Genomic DNA, 26,675 nt, shown 5'->3' on the forward strand with positions numbered 1-26,675 from the left:
GCGCATGCACACTAAAGAGCGTGTGCGTGCTATGTCATCATGCCCTCTGCCATGTGCACATTATGTCACCATGCCCCCGCTATGTGCGTAGCTATAGGCAGTAACACACATTTATGCGGAGGACCTGTAACAAAATTATCCCACTGTTTCTTCACTACAAGCAGGATTGCTCCTGTTCTGAGTTCCTATCACCTAGCTGTGCTCAACTCCAGCATAAGCATTTATTTATAAATAACATTTTTATACCGCTCAATATAATAACATCTCATTAAGTGGTTTAACTAAAACCACCACCACATTTTTTCAAAAATGAGATACAAGCACAACTGTACATAGCAGATAAAATCAAACTGTGTACAAAAAATTAAAAATTAACCAGAGTCAGAGTCCAGGAAAGCTTGGGTAAACATACCAGTTTTTAAGAGATGTTTAAAAGCCATTACTGTCTCTGTCTCCTAGTTCACAAGAGGGGAGGGTATTCCAGAAGGTGGGTGCTGCCACTGAGAAGGCCTGCTTCTGTGTTGTCACCAAGTGACAATTCACTGCTGAGAGAGAGACCAGCAGGGTCTCCTCAGAAGAGCTTAAAATATCAGTTTAGTCTGTACCACAGGAGGCTGCCAGCTGTACTATAAGCCAGAGTGGGAAGCCACAGACCCAGGAGTGATTTGATCATCATGACTCTCTGCAGTCCACATCCTTTACCAAGTCACACCCCTCACTGGCCTTGCTTCACACCACCATCCATGCGTGTGCTTGGCTGGCATGGAATGTGTCCTTGAACTCTGGCCATACTTCTTTCTTGACTGTATGGAAGAGGGGGTGGTGCGAGAGTGTGCACAAAGTAGCCTAACAAACAAAGGTAACAGTATTGTTTGTTGCTCTGCCTACTTTGCCTCTGGGCTCACCAAACACCACCGTAAGGTCCAGACCTGGTTCTTAAAATATTGTAAGCTATTAAAGCAAGAGTAGGGAAGCTTTTTGGCCCGGTGGGCCAGATATTTTATTCCCCTGCCCCCTCAAAGCAGGCCAACTTTGACAAATGGGTGGGAGTCAATCACCTGATATCATACAGATGTCAGGTGATTGACAGGTGAGTAGCCACACCCACCTGCCAAAGTTGGCCCACTATGAAGGTGGGAAGATACAGCACAAAGTAGGATAGGATTGAATTCCTTGCATATCAGTTGCACATTTGCAGCAACAAATTATCATTTTTCTCCTATAAATTAGTTATATAATCAATAGCAAGACTAAAGTGTTGGTGTGGGCAATATCAGATCACATTGTTTCACACAGGCTTTCATGATTCATGGCATGCTTCAATTTCTAGTCTTCACAAATCCCTTGAACTGATGTCGCTTGACCTCACATTGTTTAGAAACCAGTATCCATTTTCTGCTATATTCTAGATTTGTGTGTGTGCATTTTGTGCTGTTTTTTATGCTGTTGCTGCTTGTCTTTATAACCATGAGACAGATGTGCTGTTTGTTCTATATAACAGGCTCGGTAGTTGTGTGAGTTAATACTCCTGGGTTTTCCCTTTGCAGAACTGCTCCAGTCCAGTATGGTTAATAGGATGTCAGCTCCAGTAGTTCCCCCCTGCTCTCCTAAACTTCTCCATCAGTGATCTCATACGGTGCATTTCCACATCCCAGGTTCTTTGTGGCTGACTGACACTGGCATTTTCTGGTTGTGCCTGCTTGTGAGCATCGTATACAATCCTAGCTGATGTGCAGCAACTTTGGTTGAGGCCATGCCCCTAATCTCAACATGTGATTTGGACAAGTTTGTAGGCAAGTCTAGCATCTCCCCTCCTTTGATAGTTCAATAGGGATAGTATTACAAAATAGATTTTCTCTGAAATCCCTGGGAATACCAAAAGTCGCTAAGAATTGACACTACCCTAATTGCCTTTAGAGGCATTCTTCCTACCCACAAGTGGAAGGGGAAGTACAGCAGACGCCTCTCAGTCAAACTGTATCTATATCTTAAGTTCAGGAGCTTTTGCACCCTATCCTAGCATTCATCCACACCTGGGTATCTTCCTCAGAGAAGCTCCCAGTTTAGCTCCAGGACTATTTGGGATGCCCTCTTGTCTTGCTTTAGAGGTTATGGTAGCTGGATTCAGATATTTAGAAGTGGATCATAAGGATTTTGTTGGCGATTGGAACCTGCATGGATATGCATGGATATATAAGCGCTAGCACTCAACCTCATTCATGCTTCCAGCAAACTCATAGACTGCCAGCAAGGTTCCAAAGACCTGATGAAGGACACTTGTAGCAAAGGGATTTCAGGCTGGTTTCCTTGACTTTTTCAACGCCTGGGCAGATAAACTTACACTGAAATATCCATTTGAATGCAGCTACCGTACCTTTGTCCAGCACAAATTAATCGCTTCAGTGGATTTGAGAGAGAAGTGGGAAATCACAATCCCTGAATAAAAAGGCCGGTGATTATGGCGAAGCTACAAATGTGCGGCTGCTTATGGATTTTTTAAAAGCGAAAGAACTCTGCACTTGCTCAGAGGCCGTGCACTAACGCTGCAATTCTGTGCACACCTACATGGGAAGGAGCCCCCACCGAGTGCGGGGGGACTTACTTCCACGTAAATGCGCATTGAGTTCCGGAGGATGATGTTGCTGCGCCGTTGCCCCAGCAACGGGACAGAGACATATTACGCCGAATAAGCGCCCCCCCCTTTTCCCCCTACAACGGTGCGGGAGCCCCTGGTAGCTCTACGTCACTGGTTGCCGTGGTAACAACTTGAACACCTGCACCAACGAGGAGATGGCCAGCTACGTCAACTGACGCTCCGCGCATCTTACGCGGCCCCTCCAGCGCCAAGCATACGTTCCTCTCTATGGTAACTTGAAGCTTAGAACAACAACAACCCTCGCCCCCTTCTTCCTCTCAGCGGATGACGAAGACGGATATTAAAGGAAGAAAATAAAGTCACCTGACCGAAAGGGAACCCGGAGGCGGAAGTGACGTGCGGTGGACTGGGAGAAAGACGGGGACAGACAAACCCTTCCTCCTGGAAGAGATCCGAGGCCGAGATGGTAAGTGACAGGCGCGCGGAGCCCCCCCCCCGCGCCCCCCATCCACGAAGAGCCTCCCCCCCCCATCTGCAGCCCCGCCTCCGCCCTCTGAGGAAGGACCGCTCGCTCCCGCGCACCCGCTTCCCAGGGAGGGGGCTGCCAGGTCCAGCCCCTGACGGGGCTCCGTGCCTTCATTAGGCTGCGCGCCCTGGCCCGCTCGTTGGGGAGCCGGGGCCCGCCGGACTGGCCGGGGCCTGCCTCCGAGGGCGAAGCGGGCATCGGATCGCCCTGCATGACTCCCCACAACCCTCGACAGTCTTGCCAGGTTGTGCCTCTTCCCTTCGGGGAAGAGTGAAGCTGCCTCGCGCAGAGCAGCCAGCTTTGCGGGATGCTGAAAAAGCACGAAAGAGCTCTGAGACGTAGGAGGCTGGTCGGCTTAGAGAGGCATGAGGAGGTGCCCCCCACCTTCCCTTCCCTAATTCGGTGCACGTGTGTATGGGAGGGAAATGTGCTCTTTGCACTCAGCTCTGGGTGGCCAGCTCCGTGCCTTCAGTAAGTAGTAGCGTCCACTCTTCTTCTCGCCACCAATCCCTTAGTTAGGGAATGGTCCGTTAGTGGTAGAGTAGGCAGTTGTCATTCCGAAGGTCTCCCGTCCAATTCCCTGCAGCTCTAAAAGTTCCCCAGGCTGCCAAGACTAAAAGTTCTGTCCCTCAGAGAAGTATTTGCTGTGCTGGACTGTTTCTTTCCATCCTTTTCCCGAGTCCCCATGTGACATCCTGCTCCTGAGAAACGGCCATTTCCAATTCTGAGGTTTAAGAGGTTTTCCACAGAGGACTTCCCTGAAGCTTGCACCCAGTTTTTCACGTGATGCTATCCTTTCTCCATTTTCAGTGCCTTGCATTCATGGAATTTCACATTCAGAGGAATCAGCATATTGGAATAGGCAAACTGAATAGCATTTACCCTCAGTTTAAATATCAGATGCAGCTGCAGGGAAGAGCAATTGGAAAAAATAACAGGTACTGGAAATGGTACTAAAGTCACTTGAACTTTTCCAACATGGTAAGAAGTGGAGCTTTGGGATGGTTTCTTCCCAGTTGAGGGCTGGGAAGATTACGCTTCACTGTCCTCTGTAAGGTGGGATGTTGCTATTTGTAGCAAAGCAATTTGCTTCTCAGCAGGGACGGGTTTAACTTTTGAGAGTTAGTCCTACTATGGACAGGGCTCAACTCATGAAATCTTACAGTAGATAGATGCAGGTGTATGACTTTGACCATGAGCTTACTGAAACTTGCAGATACGTGTATGTGATATTATCCTATTGGAATGCAGGTGAGACCTCTTGTTACACCCTTAGGTCTCTGAAAGTGCACTCTCAGGTTGAAAGCACCTTCCATGTAGAAAGGTTGAAGGTTTTTCATGCTGAGGTGTTTTCAATCAAGCAGTTTCCCCCACAAGCATTCTGTAGTAGTTCAGCAGGAGGTATTTACCGTGTAAGCACAGTTGGTCTGATTTTCAGTAGAAGGTATCCTTCAGTCACTTATTCCAGAGGTAATCCAATTTCAGTCTTGCATGATCCATCAATTCTTTTTAAAAAAAAGGAATCCCCATGGTCCACAAATGCATGTAAAATTCCAACGTTAGAGTGAATATTCACAATGTTTTTGCAGTGATCCTGAGTAGGCACTCTTGAACTTTTCAGGCATAAGTAGTGCTCTGCAAATTTAGACCAAGTTCCGTCCAGCATTCTTTCTAAGCATTCCAGTAATCAGTAGATGTAACTTATCCTCCAGAAGTTTGCCAGCAGCCCGTAAGTGGGCTGCAGTCTACTTTATGCCCACCCATGCATTCTTCACTGTCAGAACTGAGCTGTAGCAGAATTTGGCCAAAATCATGTTGTTGATTCTTGCTAGTCATGAGATTCACCAAACTGTCACAACCTTATTATTCATTCCTGTATTGAATAATTGTTGAATGCCACTTTAGGGATAGAGATCTAATTCTGTCTATGAATTAGAGATTCGCCCTGAGATCTAATTCTGTCCCTGAAAAAAGGTGAACTGCTCTCTGTCTTCAGAGGGGTTAGATGCTTAATTCAGAGCTTAACATTGAATCTTCAGGAAAGCATTGGTTTGTAATTTACCTAAAGACAAGAACCAAGCACTCAGCTCCAGATTTGGCACCTCCAATAGTTTCCATTGTTTTCTAATTATATTTGCTCGACTGCATCTTGGCTGCCTCTGTAATGCCATGATTCTCCCTTCTTTAATTCCAAAGCAGTCTTGTGCATTTAGAGTTAGGGTTGCCTTCTTTGTGAGAGTCTTCTGTTATGTGACTTGAGATGTTACCTATAAAGTTGCATCTTACCGCTTGGGTAAGTTACTCAGGTCCTTAACAGTGTTATTGAGCTCTTACTCATTCCTCCTTGTGAGTGGCTGTATTCTCCCCCAAAGTCCCCTTTTTTTCTTCCCTGCATCCAGAACAACAGTAGTAACCCCGCGAGGTTGTTTGTTCCTCCTATTTCCATAACGGTCTCTCCGTTTCTCCTTCTGCAGGTCACAATGCCACTAGTTCCAACAGCGGCCCAGTCCTGGCGCTGGGTTTGTTGTTACCCGGCCCCACCCGGGCAGTCATGAACGGGAGCGCAGTGCCCCTGTCGCCAACCGGGGGAGGGATGGTGGGGGAACCCGCCTCTCTTCCCTCTCCGGGTTGGCGGGAATTCTGCGAGGCACACGCTCGCGCTGCCGCGGTGGACTTTGCCCGCCGCTTTCGGGCCTTCCTGGGTGAGAACCCCCAGTTTGCCACGCCAGGAGCTGAAGCTGCCTTCTCTCGCCGCTTTGCCGAGCACTTCCTGGAACACTTTGAGGCGGAGGTGAGCCGGGCCTATGCCAGCGACTCGCCGCCCCGGTGCGACATCGCCCCCTTCACCGGCTGCTCCTCCGCGCGTGACCTCTCTGAGACGTGCAGCGACTCCTCCGTGGCCTCCCCTGTGGAGCCTCCCCTGGGGCCGCCCTCTGGCCTCTCCAGCAGCCAGTCCCGTAGCTCCGAAGACGTTTCCACCGCAACAGCCGTGACGGCCACCAAACCAAAGCTGAAGAAGCGCTTCTCCCTGCGCAACGTGAGCCGCAGTGTACGGGGCAGCGTCCGGGGCATCCTGCAGTGGAAGACCTCGACCGAGTCGCCCCCTGGCAGCGCGGACGGGGCGACCACCGGCGCCAACAGCAATTCCAACTCTTCAGGGGGTGGCGACTCCGAGCGCTGGACTCACCGCTTCGAACGCCTGCGGCTCAACAAAGCCTCCCCAGCCACCCTCCGCGTAGAACTGGCCAGCGTGCGGCGCGAGGGCCTGCTGAACTACATTGTGGCCGACGACGGGGCAGGCGGGGGCAGCCGGACGCGCTGGCAGAAATGCCGCCTTCTCCTGCGCAAAGCGGGGAAGGGGGAGGGGGAGGGTTACCTCTTGGAGTTCTACATCCCACCAAAGGTGAGCCATGGGTCGCTGCATCAGGGCGGGGGGAAGAAATCCCGGGCGGGGAGAGCCAAAGGATTACCCCACGCCAAGATTCCCAGCGCTGAGGGGCATCGGCGTAACTGTGGCTCTCCCTAACTTAACCCCTAGGCATCCAAGCCGCGGGTCAGCATCGCCTGCTCTTGCGTAGTGGACGTGCGGACAACAACCCCCTTGGAAATGCCAGACAAAGAGAACACCTTTGTGCTCAAGGTGAGGAGAAGAAAAAGGTTGCATAGGGGCAGAAAGTTAGTGGCTTCATTTTGTGAGCCTGGTTTTTTTTAAAAAAAGTTATTCAAGTAGGTACCAAAAAACAACCCTAAACCTTAAATGTATTCTGTGATAATTGGAGCCATAATGCTTATGTGCCTTTGAGCTGATTTGCATATTTGCTTATAATAATATTAACACTTTTCAGTGAGAGGATGTGTCCTCATTCTCTGCCTGGGCTACCTTCCCAGAGGAAGTCCCTCCCACCAGCAGCTAATACAGGTGGGGAACCTCAGGCCCAAGGTCCAGGTGCAGCCCTCTGTCTGGTCCCTGGGACTCTCCCCTGCAGGCTGGAAGGTAGCCTCCTAACTAAAGCAAGGAGCTGTATCCATTGCCCACCCAGTTTTTGTCTGTCTGGTGTCTCTAATCTCTGACATGCGGCCCCCAAAGCTGCCCATATGGTAGTGCAGCCCCTGGGCTTGAATAGTTCCCCCACTTCTGCAAGGCAGACTGGCTGGAGTGTGCATTCTGCCGTTGCCTACTTTCCTCCTTGCTTCTCACTTCTGGTGGGATCTGCAGCTGCCTGGTCCCTCTCTAGCAGGACCTCATTAGCTTTGGCAGGAGCTGCTGTTCCTGAGCAGACTCATGACAATTCCCCGACCTTTTTTTTCTCTTGGTTTGATCTCATATGCTTTGTCATATGCTTGGTTTGCTTTCATATGCCTGGAGGCCGACCATGACATCTGTGTGCTTTGAGAGCAAGAAGGGTATGTGGGTGCTTTGTGATTTCTTTTTTTTTTTTTTTGCATGGTAAAAGCACAACAAATGGGGGGGGGGGTTCAGTCAGTATGGTGTAGAGGGGCAGCTAAGGCAGCTGATAAAGAACATGGGACAAAGGTGTCCTTAAACACCTTGCCAGCCGTTGCTGCCTGAACTGACTTGTTTCTATTGAGGGCCAAAACATGCAGAGGGGAGGCTTCATTCTCTTATTACTGTCCGTGTAGACAATGCTGAGTTACATATACCAAGTGTCTGATTCAGTATAAGAATGCTTTCTATCTTCTCAGCTCTTGCAGAAGGTTTTTAACTTGAGCATCATTTGGCTTCAGCAGCTCTTGTCATTCTTGCACAAAAGAGTTAGGAAGCAGTTTACTGAATTTCTCATGGTGACATGTTTCCTTTTTCCCCTTGGCTTTTTGGAGGCACCGGAGGGGAGGGGGGGCATGTTCTAGGAATAATGAGCCCCCCCCAAAAGCATAATGTGTCTATGGCTGTTCCCTTCCCACTCTACTTCACAGCTGTCAAGCTCCTTGGAGTACATCCTTGAGACGGTTGACTCTCTGCAGATGCGCTCCTGGTTGGCTGACATTCAGGAATGCATGGGCCTCGGGTGAGTTGCGCCAGGCTGTGGGAGAGGGCCAGAGCTCAGCGGCAGAGCACTTGCTGGGCCTGCGAAAGGTAGCATCCTTAGCAGTTAAAGGGATCCCAGGTAGCAAGGCTAAGAAAAGCCTTGCTTGCTTCCTTTCCCTGAAAATCTGGAAGAACTGCTGCTTCTCAAAGAAGGCAATCCTGGGCTATGTGGACCTGTGGTCTGAGATAGATTGACAGATAGGACAGCTTCATACTTTACACGAGAGCCTTTAGGCAGACGAGAATGGGAAAGGTCAGCTAGGCATGCCTTGCAATCTTTGCCCACACTAAAAGCATAAACCAGGGATTGGGGAACTTTTGGTCCACCAGATGTTGTTGAACTGCAACTCCCATATTGGCCACAGCCAGCAAGGCCCAATGGTCAGGGCTGGTGGGAGCTGTTGGCATCCATCTGTCTCAAGAGACAATGGAGTGTGCCTCCGCTTTGGTGTTAGTGGCACCAAAGAGACCTCTGGGGGGGGGGGGCGAGCCTAGGCAGTGTGTAAGGCAGTCCTGGACTGCCCTGAGACAAGACCCCCAATCTTAGCCTGATCTGATGTGGCCCAAAGGAAAACAGATCAATATGTTTGGCCCCAGCTTGGCTGCAGGAGCTGCTGGGAGGAGGCGTACAAGGCACCACCCAGCTGCCTTAGGGACTCCACTCCAGATTTGTGTAGGGTTTACCGCTTAGCTGTAGACTAGCAACCTCTGGAGGGCGTTGCACAGGTTCCCCCCTCTCTGAAGCAAGCAGCCAGACCAAAGCTCTAGCATGTCCAGTGTTTCTGTTTCCAGTAGGAGCCCAGCATGAGTGTGATAATGCCCCCCTGTATCTGATACTGGGGAGTATATTGGCCTCGGACACAGATGTTTGGTTTTGGCTAATGGCACTTGTCTCCACAGAGAGAGCACTGACAGCCTGGAACAGCCGTGTATGAACCACTCGGAGAGCATGCCCAGCCGTGAGCTTCCCATGGTGCCGAGTGAGAGCAGCGATCAGCTCAGCCAAGGTCTGTGGCATTCTCTCCCTCCCCCAGCAGAGCCCCAGCTTCACTCCCTTGGCAAAACGATCTGCTGCCACGTTGGGGAAGGGCTGTAGCTCAGTTAGCCGAGCACATGCTTTGTATGCAAAAGGTCCCAGGTAGGGCTGGCAAGGCCCCTCCATCCAGCACTGCCAGGGAAATGGTTCTTCCTAAACCTAAGCAGATGTAGTAGCACAGTGGTACCTCTGGTACCACTGGTACTGGCAAACGGGATCCGTTCCAGAGGCCTGTTCGCAACACGAGCAGAATGCAACCTGCACGTGTGCGGGTCGAGATTCGCCGCTTCTGCACATGCGCGTGATGTCATTTTGCATGTCTGCGCATGCGCGAGCGGCGAAACCCGGAAGTAACCCTTTCCAGTACTTCTGGGTCACCGCGGGACGCAACCTGAAGCAAACGTAACATGAGGTATGACTGTAGTCAAGCAGCATTCTGCCTTACCCTTCTGGTAAAATGCAAAGCCATCGATTGCAGCAAGATGATAAAATTCTGTCTTTGCATTAATGTTTGATCCCGGGATGGGGAGCCTGTGGCCCTGTGGGGGTCATTTCACCACAACTCCCATCATCCCTGACTATTCGCCGTATTGGGTGTTGGAGCCTAACCATCAAGAGCACTGCAGGTTTTTTGTTTTTTATTAGATTTATTGGATTTATGTGCTGCCCTTCATCACAAGATCTCAGGGCGGTTAACAAAACAAAATTCCCCATGTGTGGTCTAGTCTTAGAGGAGAAAGCTGTAGTGCCACCTTTCTATGCTTTCCAACCTGAGGTATTTTCTTCAGAGGGGCCGAGTTCGAAACAGGAATGCACACAAACTCTGTATGCTATTGCAAGCTCCTTGAGAGAAAGGATGGGGTGAAGATGTAATAAATGAAATAAATAACTTTATTATAGAATAATAAAAAACTTTATAGAACAAACATTTCTACTGGCTTTGTCTCTTAAATAATGACACTCTGCAGTATACATGACATGTCATCACTGTTTTATTAATTTTTGTTAGTCTTTCGTTTTTAGTTGCTTTAGGAAATCTTGTATACAGTTACATGGCATTTTAAATGTATTTCACTTTTCTGTGGAGCTTAAATGTATTTTATTTTGTTCTTTTTTAAAAAAATATGGTCTGTGATCTGTAACTGGTTGATTCTGTTCCTAGAGATAGAGGTTTGGGAGAGTGCCCAACCATATTCTCTCTCAATTTAGTCACCTATTGGTTGCTTAATTATACGTTAAAACAACATACACAGCATCAGCCATAAAGCTGTTACTCTACTGTTGGAAGGAAAGGCCAGTTTTAATACTTCAGATTTTTAAAAATCAAAATTTGGAGAGGCAGGAACTATGCTTTCTATTGCTGTATATATAGTGGACAAAATGTAGCCTTGACAAGGAATCGCACAATATTTTTTCGGTGTTGAGACACAGAAAATAAGCAGGAAGAAGAAAATAGAGAGAAAGAAGAAAAAGAAAAGAGAGAGAAAGATGGAAAAGAAATAATAAATAAAAATGAAAAGGGCTTCCAATTTTCCATTTGCCGCTTACATATGAAAAGGCTATTTAAGACATTCAGTCCATGATAACCTCGGGAATTGCACAATGTTTTTTGAAGCTGCCTTAGTGTGCTGCTTGTGACCTGGCCTGTTTGTCCATCCCCTCCCCTCCCCAGGTGCCTATGGCGGACTGATGGATCGCCCCTCCGCCTCCATGTCCCCCAGCTCCGTCTCCATTGCTGCCTCCCACTTTGACTCAATGGAGCTGCTGCCTCCCGAGCTGCCACCTCGAGTGCCAATTGACGAAGGGCCGTTCCCCATGGGGCTCCTCCACACGACCTTCCCTGAAACCCCGGACACCACAGGTAATGCCTTGGAGTGGAGTGGAGTTCTCTCTCTCTCCATTCTGAGAGAATGGGGGTGTGGGGGTCTGACGGGCTCAAGAGTGAAATCTGTGAGAGAGACTTCAGAATTCAGGCTTTGGCAGATGGCTCTCGCCTCTCTCCCTGCTCCAGGTTCCTTCCTTTTCCAAGGGGAGCCCGACCCAGGCGGGGGAAGCCTTGGCGACACAGAGCACCCTCTTTCCGAGTACCCCTGGTTCCACGGCACCCTGTCCCGCCTCAAAGCGGCCCAGCTGGTGTTGGCGGGGGGAGCCAGCAGCCACGGCGTTTTCTTAGTGCGGCAGAGCGAGACGCGGCGCGGGGAATACGTCCTGACCTTTAACTTTCAGGGGAAGGCGAAGGTGAGCGCACATGCGTGGGTATCTGGGCAAGCCAGCGTGGTGCAGTGGGTCAGTGTTTGGGACTAGGACCCTGCAGACGAGGGTACTAGCCCCCACTTAGCCATGCAGCTCATTGAGTGACCTTCGGCCAGACCTCCTCAGCCTTGTTTTTAGGCTGTAATTCGGCAGAGGAGAGCCACATATAACGCCTTGAGTTCCTTGGGAGGGAAAGGTGGGGTGTGAATGCAATTACCGTAGATTCCGGCGTATTAGGCGACTGGGTGTATTAGACGACCCCCCAAATTGGCAGCTGCAATTTGGGGGTTCGTCTTATAAGCCCAGTCTCCTAATACGCTGGGCAGCTCCGTGCCGGGAGAAAGCCGCCCGGAGCAGAGCTTGCCGCCTGCCGCCCGCTGCCCACTGCTGCTGTTTCAGAGCCGCGGGGGGGGGGGGGAGGAACGGGCTCTGCTCCGTGCCACCCATACCTGGCCTATAAGACGACCCCCGGCTTTTTAACCTCTTTTCCGGGGTTAAAAAGCCATCTTATACGCCGGAATCTACGGTAAGAAAAAGAAAGATGGTGCCAGTTGAGAGACAGGGTGGGAGAGGATCAGGCCCTTGACGGGACCTCTCTCCAGGCCTCCTTATCTCGCCACCAGCACCTGCGCCTCTCCCTTAACGAAGACGGGCAATGCCGGGTTCAGCACCTCTGGTTCCAGACCATCTTTGACATGCTGGAGCACTTCCGGGTCCACCCTATCCCCCTCGAGTCGGGCGGCTCCAGCGACGTGACGCTCGTCAGCTACGTGGTTGCTTCGCAGAGGCTGCACGGTGAGCGTAGCCAGAGCCCCGGGCTAGGAAGGCCATTGACACCGTTGCCAATCCATGCCATGCTCCATCTCCCACCCATCTCCTCCCATTGTGGCTCCAGGCACGTTTCCCCCTCCCCCAGATTCCCCGCCCCGAGTCTTCTGCTCCACACCGCGCAGGGGCGATGACACCCCACCCCCTTCATGTCCACCGCTCTCCCTCTCTTACCCCACCCCCAATCCCTATTTCTGATGTGGGCATCTCTGTCACAGGCCGGGACCGGGCTGGGAGCCGAGCGCCGGTGTCTGGGTTCAGTGGGGACCCCGACTCGCCCCCCAACCTCATCTCCATCCTTGCTGCCGCCTCTGCGGGTGACTGCGTGTAAGTGTGCCATAGCTACCACGGGAGGAAGGCAGAGAGTTGCGAGCGTGTGTGTGTGTCACAGCCCCCACGCCATAGCCCATCGCTATCCACGGGTCATGCAGATGTGCGATGCCCATAACCATCCACTGTGTCTGTGACACCAGGTAGGGGGGAGATTTCAGAGGGAAGAGGCTCCTCCTGGCATCTCCAGGTAGAGCCGGGGGGGGGGGGGGAGATTTCTGCCTGAAGCCCTGCTGCTAGTTTTTGTAGCAACGCTGAGGGAGATGGACCAATTGCCTGCCTTGTAAAAATCAGCTTCTTACATTCCTTCCCTGGAGATGGGCTTTAGCCGTGGTGACCATGTGGAGCTTCAAATGTTACAGGATGTGCTGCCAACCTCGTCTTTCTGGCAGCTTGTCCTGTAACATACAGAGCTTCTCTGTGATCCCTTACAAGCCCTAGTTTGCAACTAAGCTTATGGTATCCCCTGTGCAATCTTGATTGTGTTGGATACAGCCAGTGGCGTAGCGTGGGTTGTCAGCACCCGGAGCAAGGCAAGTAATTTGCGCCCCCTAACCCATGGATTTGCGCCCCCTATCCCGTGGATTTGCGCCCCCTAACCCTAACCCCAGATGTTGTGCCCGGTGCGGCCGGCCCCCCCTGCACCCCCGCGCTACGCCACTGGTACAGCAGTGCTTTGCCAAATAGCCCAATTTGTTATTTAACATAACGACAGCAAACAGTTAATAACAAGGCCCCGGTAGGACATAGTATTGCTTTCTGTTCTGCTGCTCATCCCCCCCCCCCCAACTTTCTCAGCAACCAGATGTGGCTGCTAGGATTCTGAATTCGATGTCCCCCAAACTCACTTTAGAGTAAAGGCATGTGCCATTAGGAAAATTTAGGGCTAAGGAAATGCAGCCTTAATTCTGTCTGGCGCAGTTAAAAAGAGCCTACAGAATTGAGAAGGTGTCTGCCTACATAGCATAAGAATTTTATTTTATTTTTTAAAAAAGATCGCTATGCTGGCAATTCAGCCAAATCCATTGTTAGTTTTGTGGAGGAGAAAGAGGAAGCCATCACACACTTCTCTCTCTCTCTCTCTCTCTTTTTGAAATTCCTAATGAAGCCAAATCAGTTTCAGCTAAGCAATATTATATAACACTGGCAGCTCAACAGAATGCTCTAGCGAAGCCAGCTGTCAGGCCTCTAGTTTTGTGTCACGACCAGGTAAAGCCTGAAGTAGGTCTAAGGCAGGGATAGGGAGCCAGCTTGATTCCCCATCCCTGGGCTAAGGGAAAGAAGGAGAAAAAGGCTTAGACACATGGGATATTCAGAATTCAACACACACACATACACACAGGTCTCATTGCAAAGATTCTGCAAATACTGTCTCTGAGAAATGCTAGAATGAATTTCTGCTCACAAGCAGGCTTTGGCATTGGTTGCAGAAACAGGGATCTTGGAAGGCATGATTCTCAATTTAAAAAAAAAAGTTTTATGGCATTCTGGGTGTGAAGATGAGAATGAATGTGTGGGCCGTGCTTGGTGAAAATAGCACAGAGGAGCTGGTAGGAGTCATTGGCCAGGATGTAGAACAGCTTTTGCCAACCTTGGTAGTCTCCAAGTGTTTGGCACCACAGCCCAGGACTTGCAAGCAGGTGCCTCAGGGGCCGAATGCAACCCATTGGCTGAGGTGGGCAGATAGATGCCTATTCTAATCAATTAACATTCACAAGTATTGCCTGAGATTTCTTGAATCGGTCAAAACCTTCGCTACCGTTATTACAAATACTAAGGAATAGACATAACCACAATAAACATTTTGCACTGAGTATTTTGTAGAAGTAGAGTAAGTTACAGAAAATAAACAAATGAATGCCACTGTGTAATTTTGGACAACTTTTGGCAGCCCTGCGAATTGGCTTTCTTGGTGCAGGGCAGAGTTTGGATATTACTGTTTTTTAATGCAAAGAGTATGCACAGCACCAAGTCATGCCAGCCTGCCTCATCCCCACACAGCTGCCCAGCAGTTGTCCCTGTGTGATTTCATCAGGCCACTACTACTGTGCATGTAACAGAAGGCAATTTCCCTAAGTCGCAGTTTCCCCGCAATGTGGCTTCCTCCAGATGGGGTTGGATTCCCAGCTCCCAGCCAGCATGTCGAGTAGACAGCGGTAGTGAGATCTGCACCAGGTTAGCAAGGGCTGCTCTAAGCCACATCCAATGCAGCAGTGCCATCTAAGTTCTGGTGTGTGCTGTCACCCTTTCCCAAGCATCGCCCAGAAGATTGTGCACAAAGTGCTCTAGCTGCTGGATGTAGACAACACAGGAGTTGCTCGGCTTTTAGAAAAACCTCGTTGGGGTGGGAGCCCCTTGCTCTGGACTGGACGGGGGGGGGGGGCGGGCGGAGGGCTCAGATACATCTCTGTGTCTGCCATCCCAGATTTTGTCTTAACCCCGGGCCCTCTTGTTTCTCTTTGTCTGTCTGTCTGTCTCTTTTCTCTTCTCTCCGCAGAACCGAACACCTCTCGTAGCCTGCCGCCGCCTCCGCTCCCCCCAGCTCGGCCGCCTCTCGCTCCCCCTGACCGTGGATTGCCAGAGTCTGAGGGGCAGGCGGAGGAGGAGGGCCGGATGGTGGAGCCAGAGGTGGACGAGGCAGCGGCCACAAGAGGAGGAGGAGGAGGAGGATCCCTTCCCCTCCCGGAGGAATCAGAAGGACGAGCCCGGGCTGTGAACAACCAGTACTCGTTTGTCTGAGCCCCGTGAATATGAGCCAGAGAAAGACGCGAGCCCTTCTGCTGTCCATTGCCAGGGGCAGACCTGGCCTTGGCCCACGGGTGCGAGATGGGTTTGAATACCCAAAAGACTTCTATGCTTCCCTGCGTAACCTTGGGGGAGGGTGAGGACTGGCCTTGCCCCCACCGTCCCATTCTCCCCCACCCCACCGTTCCATTCCCTGGGTATGGAGCAAACCCCACTTCCGCTTGCCCCAAAAACATAGGTACGAGACCCTCCTCCTGGTTTCGTGATCCCAGCTTGCGACAGATTGGTACGCACTACTTCTAGCCCCGCCTTGGGTACTAAGGAAACGGGCCTGCTCTTCCTCCTCTTCCCTTCCTCTTCCTCCTCCTCCCGCCCCTGTGCCCAAATCTCTGCAGTTGGGCAGGAGTAATAGCTCACTGTAAACACTACATGGAGCGGTGGGTGGGAGCGGGGTGGTCTGCCCTTCTGACTCCAGACACAGTCTTTTGCACCCCTGCCCTTCTTTGCTGAATGTATGGAGTCTCTGAATGTAACGTCCTCCCCCTCCCCATCTCCTCTTTTGGGGCGATGGGGAGGGGGAGGCCAGCTCCCTCTTCCCTGGTTGGAAATATATTTATATTCTTTCGTCTCTCTCCTTCTTCTTCCCCCTCGCCCCACCCACCCCGGCTTGGGGACTGGCCACGCATTATAAAGCCTACACCTCCCCAGGTAAAATTTTAAAATGTTATGAATATACACCTTTCACAGGTACTGTCCCCTCCTCTTGTTCCTGCTGCACCCCTCCCCACCCCTCCTTAAGATTTATTTTTCTACTGTGGACTAGGTGGACTGCTCAGGCCCTCTCTGTCTCTTCAATTCTCTCTTTTCTTAAAATTTGCGCTGAGGTACTGTTTGTTCATCTGTGTCTTTTTTGTCTTTTTTTTTGAGTAAATTTTTTTTGGGGGGGAGAGTTTGTATGAAAATAAAGGAAATGTCATTTTACCTTTTAGAAGAAAAAAATGATTTGAAACAAACACACAATAATCCTCCCCATACACTACACACTGGACCTTAAAAAGGAAAAAGTGGGGCAGGAGGAGAATCTCTTTCCTTCTGGATGATCCCTGTAGAACTTTCTTAATAGGAACCAAGAGGAAATGATGCCACTTCCCTGTCCCTATCCAGCACATGTGACCCATCTAGTGATGCTTAGCAACGTTCATATAGTTCTTGGGTGCGCTCAGAGCGCTTTGCAGACATTGCGCACGTGTGGCAGCATGAAGCGGTAGAACAGGCATAGGCAAACTCGGCCCTCCAGATGTTTTGGGACTACAACTCCCATCATCCCTAGCTAACAGGACCAGTGGTCAGGGATGATGGGAACTGTAGTCTCAAAACATCTGGAGAGCCTAGTTTGCCTATGCCTGTGGTAGAACCACTTCAGGCTGCAAATTAAGGACACAATTTTCTAATCCTCTCTGGGATTGTTGTTTAAAAAACAGAAGCAAAGAAACAGCAGGTAGAAAGTTAGCACAACAAGAAATCAGAGGAGCTGAAACTCTCTCAAGATGCTTGGGTTTGTTATGTGCCTTGGGGTGGGGGGTTGTGGAAGCATTCAACAATGGCAACAACCACCCGTAGTCAGAAGTGGTGTGGTGTCATTAGCTGTCTATGTAGACCAGGCTTCAAAGAGACCATAAGGTAGGTCATATTGCAGCTGGAAGCGGAGGTGGTGGGACTGAGATGGTGCTGACTTAAACAGAGGGTGCTCAGTGAGGTTGTGGCACCAAAGGCCAGTTTATTAAAAAAGCGTCTTCTGGCTGCTGGGCCTCCACTAGCTCCCTACGCAAATGAAATGATGTGAAAGATTAAAGTGAGTCGGAGAATAAAAAAGCAAGAAGCTGAGGGTTTTTTTTTTTCGTGTAGTTAAAAGTTACCTACGAGGTTGAATAGCTAGGAGGCTGATTCTTGAAAGCTGTAGCTCAGGGCAGAGGGTGACTATGGGGGTGGAGGTAAGAGGTGGACCACTCCATCTGCTTGATTCTGCACCCACTACCACATTCAGCAGGCCTGTATGGTGGCAGCATAGTCTAGATCAGTGTTTCCCAACTTTTGGCCTCTAGCTGTTTTTGGACTACAACTCCCATCATCCCTAGCTAGCAAGACCCAGTGGTCAGGGATGATGGGAATTGTAGTTCGAAAACAGCCGGAGGCCCAAGGTTGGGAAACACTGGTCTAGATCACAGCTGTGCTAATTACAAGGGCCTGTGATTGATTGATTGATTGATTGATTGATTGATTGTTGGTTGTCTGGCAAGAAAACCCAAGACAAATTTAATGTGTTAAGTGGCCGATGACAAACAGTGGCCAAAGGTGAATTGGGAGCCACTCTTGCCAGAAATGGCCTTTCTGAACCCAGAGAAATGTATACAACCCTTTGGGGCTAAACCCTTTCCCACAGTCAAATGGAAGACTAGGGCAGCTGTAGGGAACTTTTAGCCTGCCAAATGTCCCCATCATCCATGGCCATTGGCTATGCTTTCTAGGGCTGATGGATGTTGCAGTTTAGCAGCATCTGGAGGGCCAGAGATTCCCCACTGTTGGTCTAGGACAGTGTTTCCCAACCTTGTGCCTCCAGATGTTTTTGGCCTACAACTCCCATCATCCCTAGCTAGCAAGACCAGTGGTCAGGGATGATGGGAGTTGTAGGCCAAAAACATCTGGAGGCACAAGGTTGGGAAACACTGGTCTAGGATATGTTGTTTACACATGCACACACACCCACACACTCTATATCAGATGCAGTGTGTTGGGTTTTGGTTTTTGGTGGTGCATTGTGACTGAGTGTTACCCACAAGCTTTTGTAGATAGAAGGGAGCTTCTTTAAACCCGTAGCCCAGGAGACACTGGCGGAGGGGGATCATCGAGGTGGAGGTTTTCACTTTGTATTAGTGCTCTGCATCACAAAAGGATACAGGCATGGCTGGGCCACCAAGAACAACCAGCAGCCCACGGCTGCTGCCTGTCTTGTTGATTTTATGCAAAGCTTTTAAGTATTTTGTTAGAATTTCATAGTGCAAATGATGGGTGATATCCAACCCTACTTTGAAAACAAACCAGTCGATTTAAGCAACTTATGTACAGTGACTTCAATGGGTCTGAGTGGGAATAATGTTGGATATCATTCCCCCCTCCTCTTCTTTTGTTTTGTTTTTGCATGTTGGTCCCAAAAGCTAGGAACATGTTTTAAAACAATAGAGTGGTACCTCAGGTTAAGAACTTAATTCGTTCCGGAGGTCTTTTCTTAACCTGAAACTGTTCTTAACCTGAGGTACCACTTTAACTAATGGAGCCTCCCACAGCTGCCGCGCCGCCGCCACGTGATTTCTGTTCTCATCCTGAAGCAAAGTTCTTAACCTGAGGTACTATTTCTGGGTTAGCGGAGTCTGTAACCTAGAATCATAGAATCATAGAGTTGGAAGAGACCACAAGGGCCATCGAGTCCAACCCCCTGCCAAGCAGGAAACACCATCAGAGCACTCCTGACATATGGTTGTCAAGCCTCTGCTTAAAGACCTCCAAAGAAGGAGACTCCACCACACTCCTTGGCAGCAAATTCCACTGTCGAACAGCTCTTACTGTCAGGAAGTTCTTCCTAATGTTTAGGTGGAATTTTCTTTCTTGTAGTTTGGATCCATTGCTCTGTGTCCGCTTCTCTGGAGCAGCAGAAAACAACCTTTCTCCCTCCTCTATGTGACATCCTTTTATCACCCCTTAACCTCCTCTTCTCCAGGCTAAACATGCCCAGCTCCCTTAACCGTTCCTCATAAGGCATCGTTTCCAGGCCTTTGACCATTTTGGTTGCCCTCCTCTGGACACGTTCCAGTTTGTCAGTGTCCTTCTTGAACTGCGGTGCCCAGAACTGGACACAGTACTCCAGGTGAGGTCTGACCAGAGCAGAATACAGTGGCACTATTACTTCCCTTGATCTAGATGCTATACTCCTATTGATGCAGCACAGAATTGCATTGGTTTTTTTAGCTGCCCCGTCACACTGTTGGCTCATGTCAAGTTTGTGGTCAACCAAGACTCCTAGATCCTTTTCACATGTACTGCTCTCAAGCCAGGTGTCACCCATCTTGTATTTGTGCCTCTCATTTTCTTTGCCCAAGTGCAATACTTGACATTTCTCCCTGTTAAAATTCATCTTGTTTGTTTTGGCCCAGTTCTCTAATCTGTCAAGGTCGTTTTGAAGTGTGATCCTGTCCTCTGGGGTGTTAGCCACCCCTCCCAGTTTGGTGTCATCTGCAAATTTGATCAGGATGCCCTTGAGTCCGTCATCCAAGTCGTTGATAAAGATGTTGAATAAGACCGGGCCCAAGACAGAACCCTGTGGCACCCCACTAGTCACTCTTCTCCAGGATGAAGAGGAACCATTGATGAGCACCCTTTGGGTTCGGTCAGTCAGCCAGTTACAAATCCACTGAGTGGTAGCATAGTCAAGACCGCATTTTACCAGCTTCTTTACAAGAATATCATGGGGCACCTTGTCAAATGCCTTGCTGAAATCAAGGTAGGTTACATCCACTGCATTCCCTTCATCTACCAGGGTTGTAATTCTGTCAAAAAACGAGATCAGGTTAGTCTGACATGACTTATTTTTCAGAAATCCATGCTGACTATTGGTGATCACAGCATTCCTTTCTAGGTGCTCACAGACTGTTTGCTTAATGATCTGCTCCAGAATCTTCCCTGTTCTTGATGTCAGACTGACTGGGTGGTAATTATTTGGGTCCTCTTTTCCCCTTTTTGAAAATAGGGACAACATTTGCCCTCCTCCAGTCTGCCGGGACTTCGCCTGTTCTCCAGGAATTCTCAAAGATGACTGCCAGTGGTTCTGAGATCACATCTGCCAGTTCTTTTAATACTCTTGGATGCAGTTCATCTGGCCCTGGAGACTTGAATACATCTAGACTAGCCAAGTATTCTTGTACTATCTCCTTAGTTATTCTGGTGTTATTTCCTCTGCTGAATCATTTGCTCCAAATTCTTCAGGTCGGGCATTGTTTTCTTTATTGGAGAAGACTGAGGCAAAGAAGGCATTGAGGAGTTCAGCCCTTTCTGTGTCCCCTGTTTGCATTTCACCATCTTCTCCTCTGAGTGACCCCACTGTTTCTTTGTTCTTCCTTTTGCTACCAACATACCCATAAAGCCTTTTTTGTTGCTTTTAACCTCTCTAGCAAGCCTGAGTTCATTCTGTGCTTTAGCTTTTCTGACTTTGTGTCTACACGTGCTGGCTATTTGTTTGAATTCCTCTTTGGTGGTTTCCCCCCTTTTCCAAGCGCCTGTAACCCGAGGTACCACTGTACATTTCAAAATTTTGAAAATAAGCAATTGCACCAAATGTATGTATTAGTATCCATGTTATTTGCTCTATAAGCAATTGGATGGTGATATTTCTTATGAAAAAATGGTATAATTCTGCACCTGAGGGCAGAGCAGCGTGTGGCAACCTTCCTATCGCCTTGGAAACTGACTGGCCTGGCCCTCATTGACAGAGCTTTCTTAGGTTGCCACAGTGTCAATGCCTCAAGAGATGCACTTCACGCCCCAGGAATCTTTGCAGTGTATTGACTCTCCTCCAGATATATCACACCACCTGTTATTATGGGGGACAAGTGGGATCTGCAACAAAATGTTGCAGTGCATTCTTCCTCCTAAAACGTGTATTCTGGTACAGCTGAGTATCGAGCCCACTGCCGTTGTTGCGGGGATTTTGTTTTCCTGTTGCTGGTGCCCCGTTTTTGCAACTTAACACAAACGTCTCCAACGTGCTGATACTTCCCTCTTCTTTCTCACTGGCCCCATTTTGGCTCGAATCCTGGTGGCACCCACCACATGAGCTTGCTATTAGGAGGAGTGATAACATCACGGAGGGACAGCACTCTACACAGTTTAGTTTCATTTGCATATGGGAGCCTTGGAGACAGGTGGCAGCAGGACTGTCCTTTACAAAAACGTTCAAGCAGAGCATGAGTCAAAATAGATACTGCGCTATAGAGCAGAAAACCTTGTCTGAGAGCAGTTTGGGCAGCCTGCAATGCAACGCTCCTTGTTCCCGTCTTGTTATCCCCCACACCCCACACCCCAAATCTGCTGAGCGCTATACCACTGCTTTAGGGCCATAAGGAAAAAAATTATTTGTCAAAGCCCTGATGTCTAATCTGGCATTAATGCCAAAGCCATAATAATAGACCCATATCTTCTGCTACTAGATATCAACTCACGCTATTAATCACAAGGTCTCCCATTACTTGCTTGTGCTGGCTAGGTTTCATACCTCAGGTATTAGTATGAAGTTTGCAGGAGGAGGACGACTGGAGGGTATTGTTTTTTAATTGCTTCGGTGGGAGGGATTGAAGATGACTTTAGCAAGCTGGAAGGCGTTGAGCCTTATTTCTGCCAGAAGGGGGCGCCACTGGTCTTGATTGGTAGAAGTTCAGCCACAGCCCAGTACTGCTTTAATGATTCAGATCTCCCTTCCGCTACCCCTCCTGCCTCCATCGCCTCTGTGCCTGCTTTCCTTCAGTTAAAGTTGGGAAAGTGTATACGGCAAGCTCAAGTAGGCAAACGCAAAGACAAAGTCCAAATGCTGTAATGAAATCTTGCATTATAGTACTAGCTTCTGAGGTTTGTTGGAATGCACTTCTTTGGTTTCCTATGCAGAATTTGAGCTTTAGATCAGACTCTGTCAATGCTACCACTGCTGATTTTTCGCTGCCACTTGAATTGCATTGGAACTGAGGGAACCTGACTTTTTGATTTTGTTTCCTCTCCCCACCCCAATTTCTGCACCACACTTGGTTCCTCTGTGAGATATTCATGCTGTTTGAGCCCCATGGCCCATCCATTCCGGTACCCATTTGGTGAGAGATGCAGTAACCCAGGTGATTTCGTGGAGCATCTTGGGCATTGGGATTTCCTGATACCTTGTGGGAAACACATTCTCCTAAGATGTTTTTTGGTGGGTGTGTTTAAAAAACCACCACATTTATTTGGCATGTGCCAAAAATGGAGTTCTTCTATTCTCCTCACCATCACCCCTGTAACAATCACCGTGCAGGACAGATTAGATCAAAAGAAGGTGACATGCCAAAGGTGAGCCAGGGAGTGGCATAGCTCAGCAGGGATTTGAACACAAGACTCCCAGCTTCATAGAATTGTAGAGTTGGAAGGGACCACGAGAGTCATCTAGTCCAACCCCCTGCAATGCAAGACACTTTCACCCAACGTGAGGCTTGAACCACAACCCTAACATTAAGAGTCTCACGCTCTACTGACTGAACTGGAATTCAGTACCGGCATCCCAATGTGACCACACTGCTCCTACTGTTGTTGCAAAGTGAACTACAGTGTTTGAATTACTTCTATCTCTTTTTTTGTCATTAACCATACGGTTTATTGTTGTATTAGTTTTGAATATAAATAAAACTAAAAAAAGAAAAAGAAGATTGGTGCTCAGTCCACTACCCCTGCGCTAGCTCTCAGATCTAGGTCAATTGCTTAGTTTTCTATGTGGGTTCTCCTGCCGCTACCACTCCAGTTGACTCCATGAAGTTGCACCTCCATCCTGCTTGGTGCCTATCTGGTCCTGATGCCCGGGGAATGTGGGGACAGCATGAGGCAGCGCTGGTGCCTTTGTCCTAGGAATGCCCTGAGTTATTTTTATGAGTATTTTTTATAGCACCCACCTAAATAGATCTGCCAGCACAGGGGTTCACACTCTCATGATGACCCTTCCTCTTCCCTCTCCTCTACCTGTGTCCCCTCCCCAATTCTGGGGGTCGGAGGAATCCCCATAAGAGATTAACAAAGGCTGGCTAGCTGGTTGGGTGCAGGGAAAGGATTGGAAGGGAAGTTCACCTGCACATTCAAAAGTCCTTGCAATGGTAGATCCGCCCTTAGGACTGTATCCCACACTGTGCATGCAGACTTTCACTCACACAAGGGGGCTTCCCCTTCTTCCTCCCCCCCTCCCTGCACACCTCCAGAGTGTGGTCTGCAGATTCCGCCAACCCCTCCCCCCCAAGAGTGGACTTTGAGGATGTACAAAGGTGTTATGTACTGAGTTGAATAAGATCTAAAATGCAGGAGTCTGATTGGTCCTAGAATAGGATCCAAAATGCAGCAGTCTGATTGGTCCTAGAACAATAGGATTCAGAATGCAGCAGTCTGATTGGTCCTAGAACAATGCAGCAGTATGATTGGTCTGCAGGAGCCACCCAATCCAGCTCCAGGTGGAAGTGAATCCGCAACCTGATTGGCCTACAGGAGAATCCCGGAATTAGCCAATCACCTGGGGCCCATTGTGTGAATAATGTATATAAAGCTGATATTTTGGGGGAACTTTCATTCCTTGCTACTATGAGCTGAATAAAGAGCATGAAATCCACACTTGACTCAGAGTATATTTCAAAAGGACTGCCTCCCTCGGACTGAGAAAGGTTCCCCACCTCTCTGCCCTATCAGTGTCTGAAGCAGCTAGGGAGGGAAATGGGCTGCTAAAAGAAGAGAACTCCGAGGCCTGAATGCCATGATGGCAGCCAGGCTGTCCTGCACGATCACCTTCCATAACTCTGGCAGCCAGGGAAGATGAAGCAAGCAGGGCATCAGATGACACCTTGAGCAAGCAGGGACATTCGTACCCGTTGCAGAAGGGGGCAGCATTTCTGTTTCCCAAAGGGTTGGACTCTGATTCCATAGGAATACAAAATACACAGGTCACATCCAGACTGTATGTCCAAAGCATTCTTACACCACTTTAACAGTCATGGCTTCCCCCAAGGAAAGTGTAGTTTGTTAAGGGCGCTGGAAACGGTAGCTCTGTGAGGAGGAACAATGCTTCAAGGTACATTTGCACATTGTTGTTTGCATCAGGGGGGAGGGGGGATGTTTTTACCTGACACACATGACCTTTTTGGTTTCCCCATCCCTGCAACAATGCCAGTGGTAGACTTTGGGCTTTCGAATTTCAGCAGCACCCTGTGACCCGTTAAATTGGCTTCTTGCCTCTTGCGCTCTGTTCTACATCATTGTTGTGGTGCCCCCCTTGCAGCACCAACGCCCAATGTGGCCAAACCGGTCACGCTAACCTAAAGTCGCCTCTGCCAATTGCCTCCCACCCCGCCGGATCTCCTATACATGAAGTTGTTATGAAGTTGAACTCCTTGAACTGCTGATATTTGGCTTTTCTATCTACGCCAGTGTTCTTCTGCTTCGGGACCCAAGATGCTGTTGTCCTATAACTTCCATTATTCCTGATCATGGCTTTCACAAAGAATCCTGCAAATTGCAATAGCGTCAATTTTCCACCACATTCCCAACCCTTCCCTCATCAAGTACTACAATTCTCAAGGGAGAGGGAATGACTTTAGGAACATAGGATATTGCCTTATTTCAGACCAGACAATTTTTCCATCTAGCTAAAGACAGACTACTCTGACTGGCAGCAGCTGTCCAGAGTTACAGGCATAGGTATTGTCCACCACTGGCTGAAGCTGGGTGGGTGTGCTGTGACTCAGCAACGTATGCCATTGGACATGTCACTACCCTTTATCCACATGTCTGCTTCTGTTCTTTCCCCCTTGTCTTCTCCAAGTTCTGCCGGACTTAGGCACTTCAACTCACCAGATACTTCAAACCCATAGCAACATACTTCAAATGATTAGAGATCCCCTCCCTGTGGAAATAAAATAAAATACATTTTTTTAATAGTGCATATATTCTCTAAAACATAGAGGACTAGAAACTTATTCCGTGTTTAGTTTAGATCTGTGGCGGCTGTCAGATTGTGTACTAAACCAGTAGCAGGCAGAAGCTATGTACATTGGGATCTGGGTGATTTGCAATAGATGAGCAAGCATTTCTGACTCCCAGTTGTTTAACCAAGGAACTAATTTCTGGTACTGTTCTGAAAACGAAATCTAAACATGAAAATGGACTCAGAGTCAACCTATATTTTCATTTCAAGTGTTTCCCCCCCTCCCTTCCCTACTGAATACCTGGCCCTGGCTGGTGGACCTTGAGCTTCTTGTAAAACACAAAGTAGACCCCATAAGCCTGAAGCCTGCCCACTCCTGTACTAAGACTGTAGTCCTTTGCACACTGACCTGGGAATAATTCAGAGGGACTTGCTTCTGATCGGAGTAAACAGGTATAAGATTGTGCTGTAAATGATACATCCCCCTGTGGTTCAGAGGCTGAAAATTACATATTGTCTAATGGCCTGAAGTAATCCTACGTGTGTACTCTGTGCTCAACACACAACCATATGCCAAAGTAAGCAAAATACAGTGCCTTCTATAATGAAGCCTATGTACATGTATTTCCTTATTTTGCACCATTTATTCCACTTCTTCTGTTTGAAGGCAGAGGGCAAATAACTAGGCAGCTTACTGAAGCCAAACTGGTGGCAGGACAATGGAAGTCTTATCAGCCTCTTTGCTCAGCCCCTTACCAGCTTCTGAGACTTTGTCAGTCATTGCCTGCACATGTTGAAGCCTAACTTTGCAGCCACAGGGGCTAGAAACTTGTTTATTAAAAGAAGTAGTAGAAAACAAAATGATGGCGTTACCTTCTGCGCTTGCAACCAAATTTGCACAGTGTGATTGTGGAATGCACACAATTCTGACTAAGCTCTGCTGGCTTGCTTTTCTTTTGGCTTAGGAGCTGCTGGACACCCACGGTTTTAGGTCAGCAGGCAAAGGGCCCTCCTGCAGCAGAGATGGCCATTCTAGACACAAGTTTAGGTTGTTAGTGTTTCATGTAGTAAAAATGGCTGAACAGGAGAGATGTCCCTGCTTTTGGTTCATTCACACTGTATGTCTCGATCTGGACCCAATCCAATCAGCCCACCGATATCAGCCTATCTGTTCTATAATCTCCCTCACCCCCCGCCCCCCTTCCCATCTTAGTTTCCCTTTCCCTCTGAAAGTCTTCTCTTGAGCTCTCTAATCCAGAGGCGGCAGCTGCATCTATTTTCAGCCCAAGGAGCTTGCAGCTGCTCCCCTTATAGGGTAAAAGCCGGTGCCCCAGCAGGGGACAGACACGGACACCACCTCCTTCAAGACGGATCTTGTGGCCGGGGAAGGTGTAGGGGCAGGAAAGAGGACCTGTCATTCAGGCCGGCTGGGAGAGTGAAGGGGGGTGGGGTAGAGAGGAGAGTGATGCTGGGGTGAGGGACCTCAGCGAACCCTTGTCCCTCCCAGCGTATGCATCTGTGATGGTGGCACCACAACCCTGGTGGGTGTGCACATTTCTGAAAAAGCAGGGCAGG

General features: G+C 49.1%; 1 protein-coding gene and 1 long non-coding RNA gene across 5 annotated transcripts; both read left to right on the top strand.

Annotated features, from left to right (window-relative positions):
* Positions 1–215: 215 nt before the first annotated feature.
* On the top strand, positions 216–16,253 carry SH2B1 (SH2B adaptor protein 1). Of its 4 annotated transcripts, XM_083708052.1 has the most exons (11): positions 216–3,062; positions 3,933–4,060; positions 5,597–6,525; positions 6,661–6,762; positions 8,058–8,149; positions 9,070–9,176; positions 10,878–11,066; positions 11,217–11,443; positions 12,082–12,253; positions 12,505–12,613; positions 15,114–16,253. In XM_083708052.1, exons 3-11 carry the CDS (start codon positions 5,674–5,676, stop codon positions 15,130–15,132), a joined length of 1,869 nt encoding a protein of 622 aa, XP_083564178.1. In that variant the 5' UTR covers positions 216–3,062; positions 3,933–4,060; positions 5,597–5,673; the 3' UTR covers positions 15,133–16,253. The 4 variants fall into 4 exon arrangements, with proteins under 4 accessions (XP_083564178.1, XP_083564176.1, XP_083564177.1 ...); XM_083708050.1 differs by lacking the exon at positions 12,505–12,613; XM_083708051.1 differs by lacking the exon at positions 3,933–4,060.
* Positions 12,620–13,600, top strand: LOC310829519. Its single transcript, XR_014557303.1, has 2 exons — positions 12,620–13,114; positions 13,289–13,600. It is a non-coding gene; the product is annotated as an uncharacterized lncRNA (long non-coding RNA).
* Positions 16,254–26,675: the final 10,422 nt, after the last annotated feature.

Source organism: Podarcis gaigeae (assembly GCF_964106915.1).
Source record: "Podarcis gaigeae genome assembly, chromosome: 13".
Classification (NCBI taxonomy): Eukaryota; Metazoa; Chordata; class Lepidosauria; order Squamata; family Lacertidae; genus Podarcis; species Podarcis gaigeae.

Coding starts and splice junctions, on each gene's coding strand:
- SH2B1 (XM_083708050.1), top strand. CDS start 5,674: ATGAACGGGAGCGCAGTGCCCCTGTCGCCAACCGGGGGAGGGATGGTG. Junction 6,763..8,057: donor AGAACACCTTTGTGCTCAAG/GTGAGGAGAAGA, acceptor TCTACTTCACAG/CTGTCAAGCTCCTTGGAGTA. Junction 12,254..15,113: donor TGCTTCGCAGAGGCTGCACG/GTGAGCGTAGCC, acceptor TTCTCTCCGCAG/AACCGAACACCTCTCGTAGC.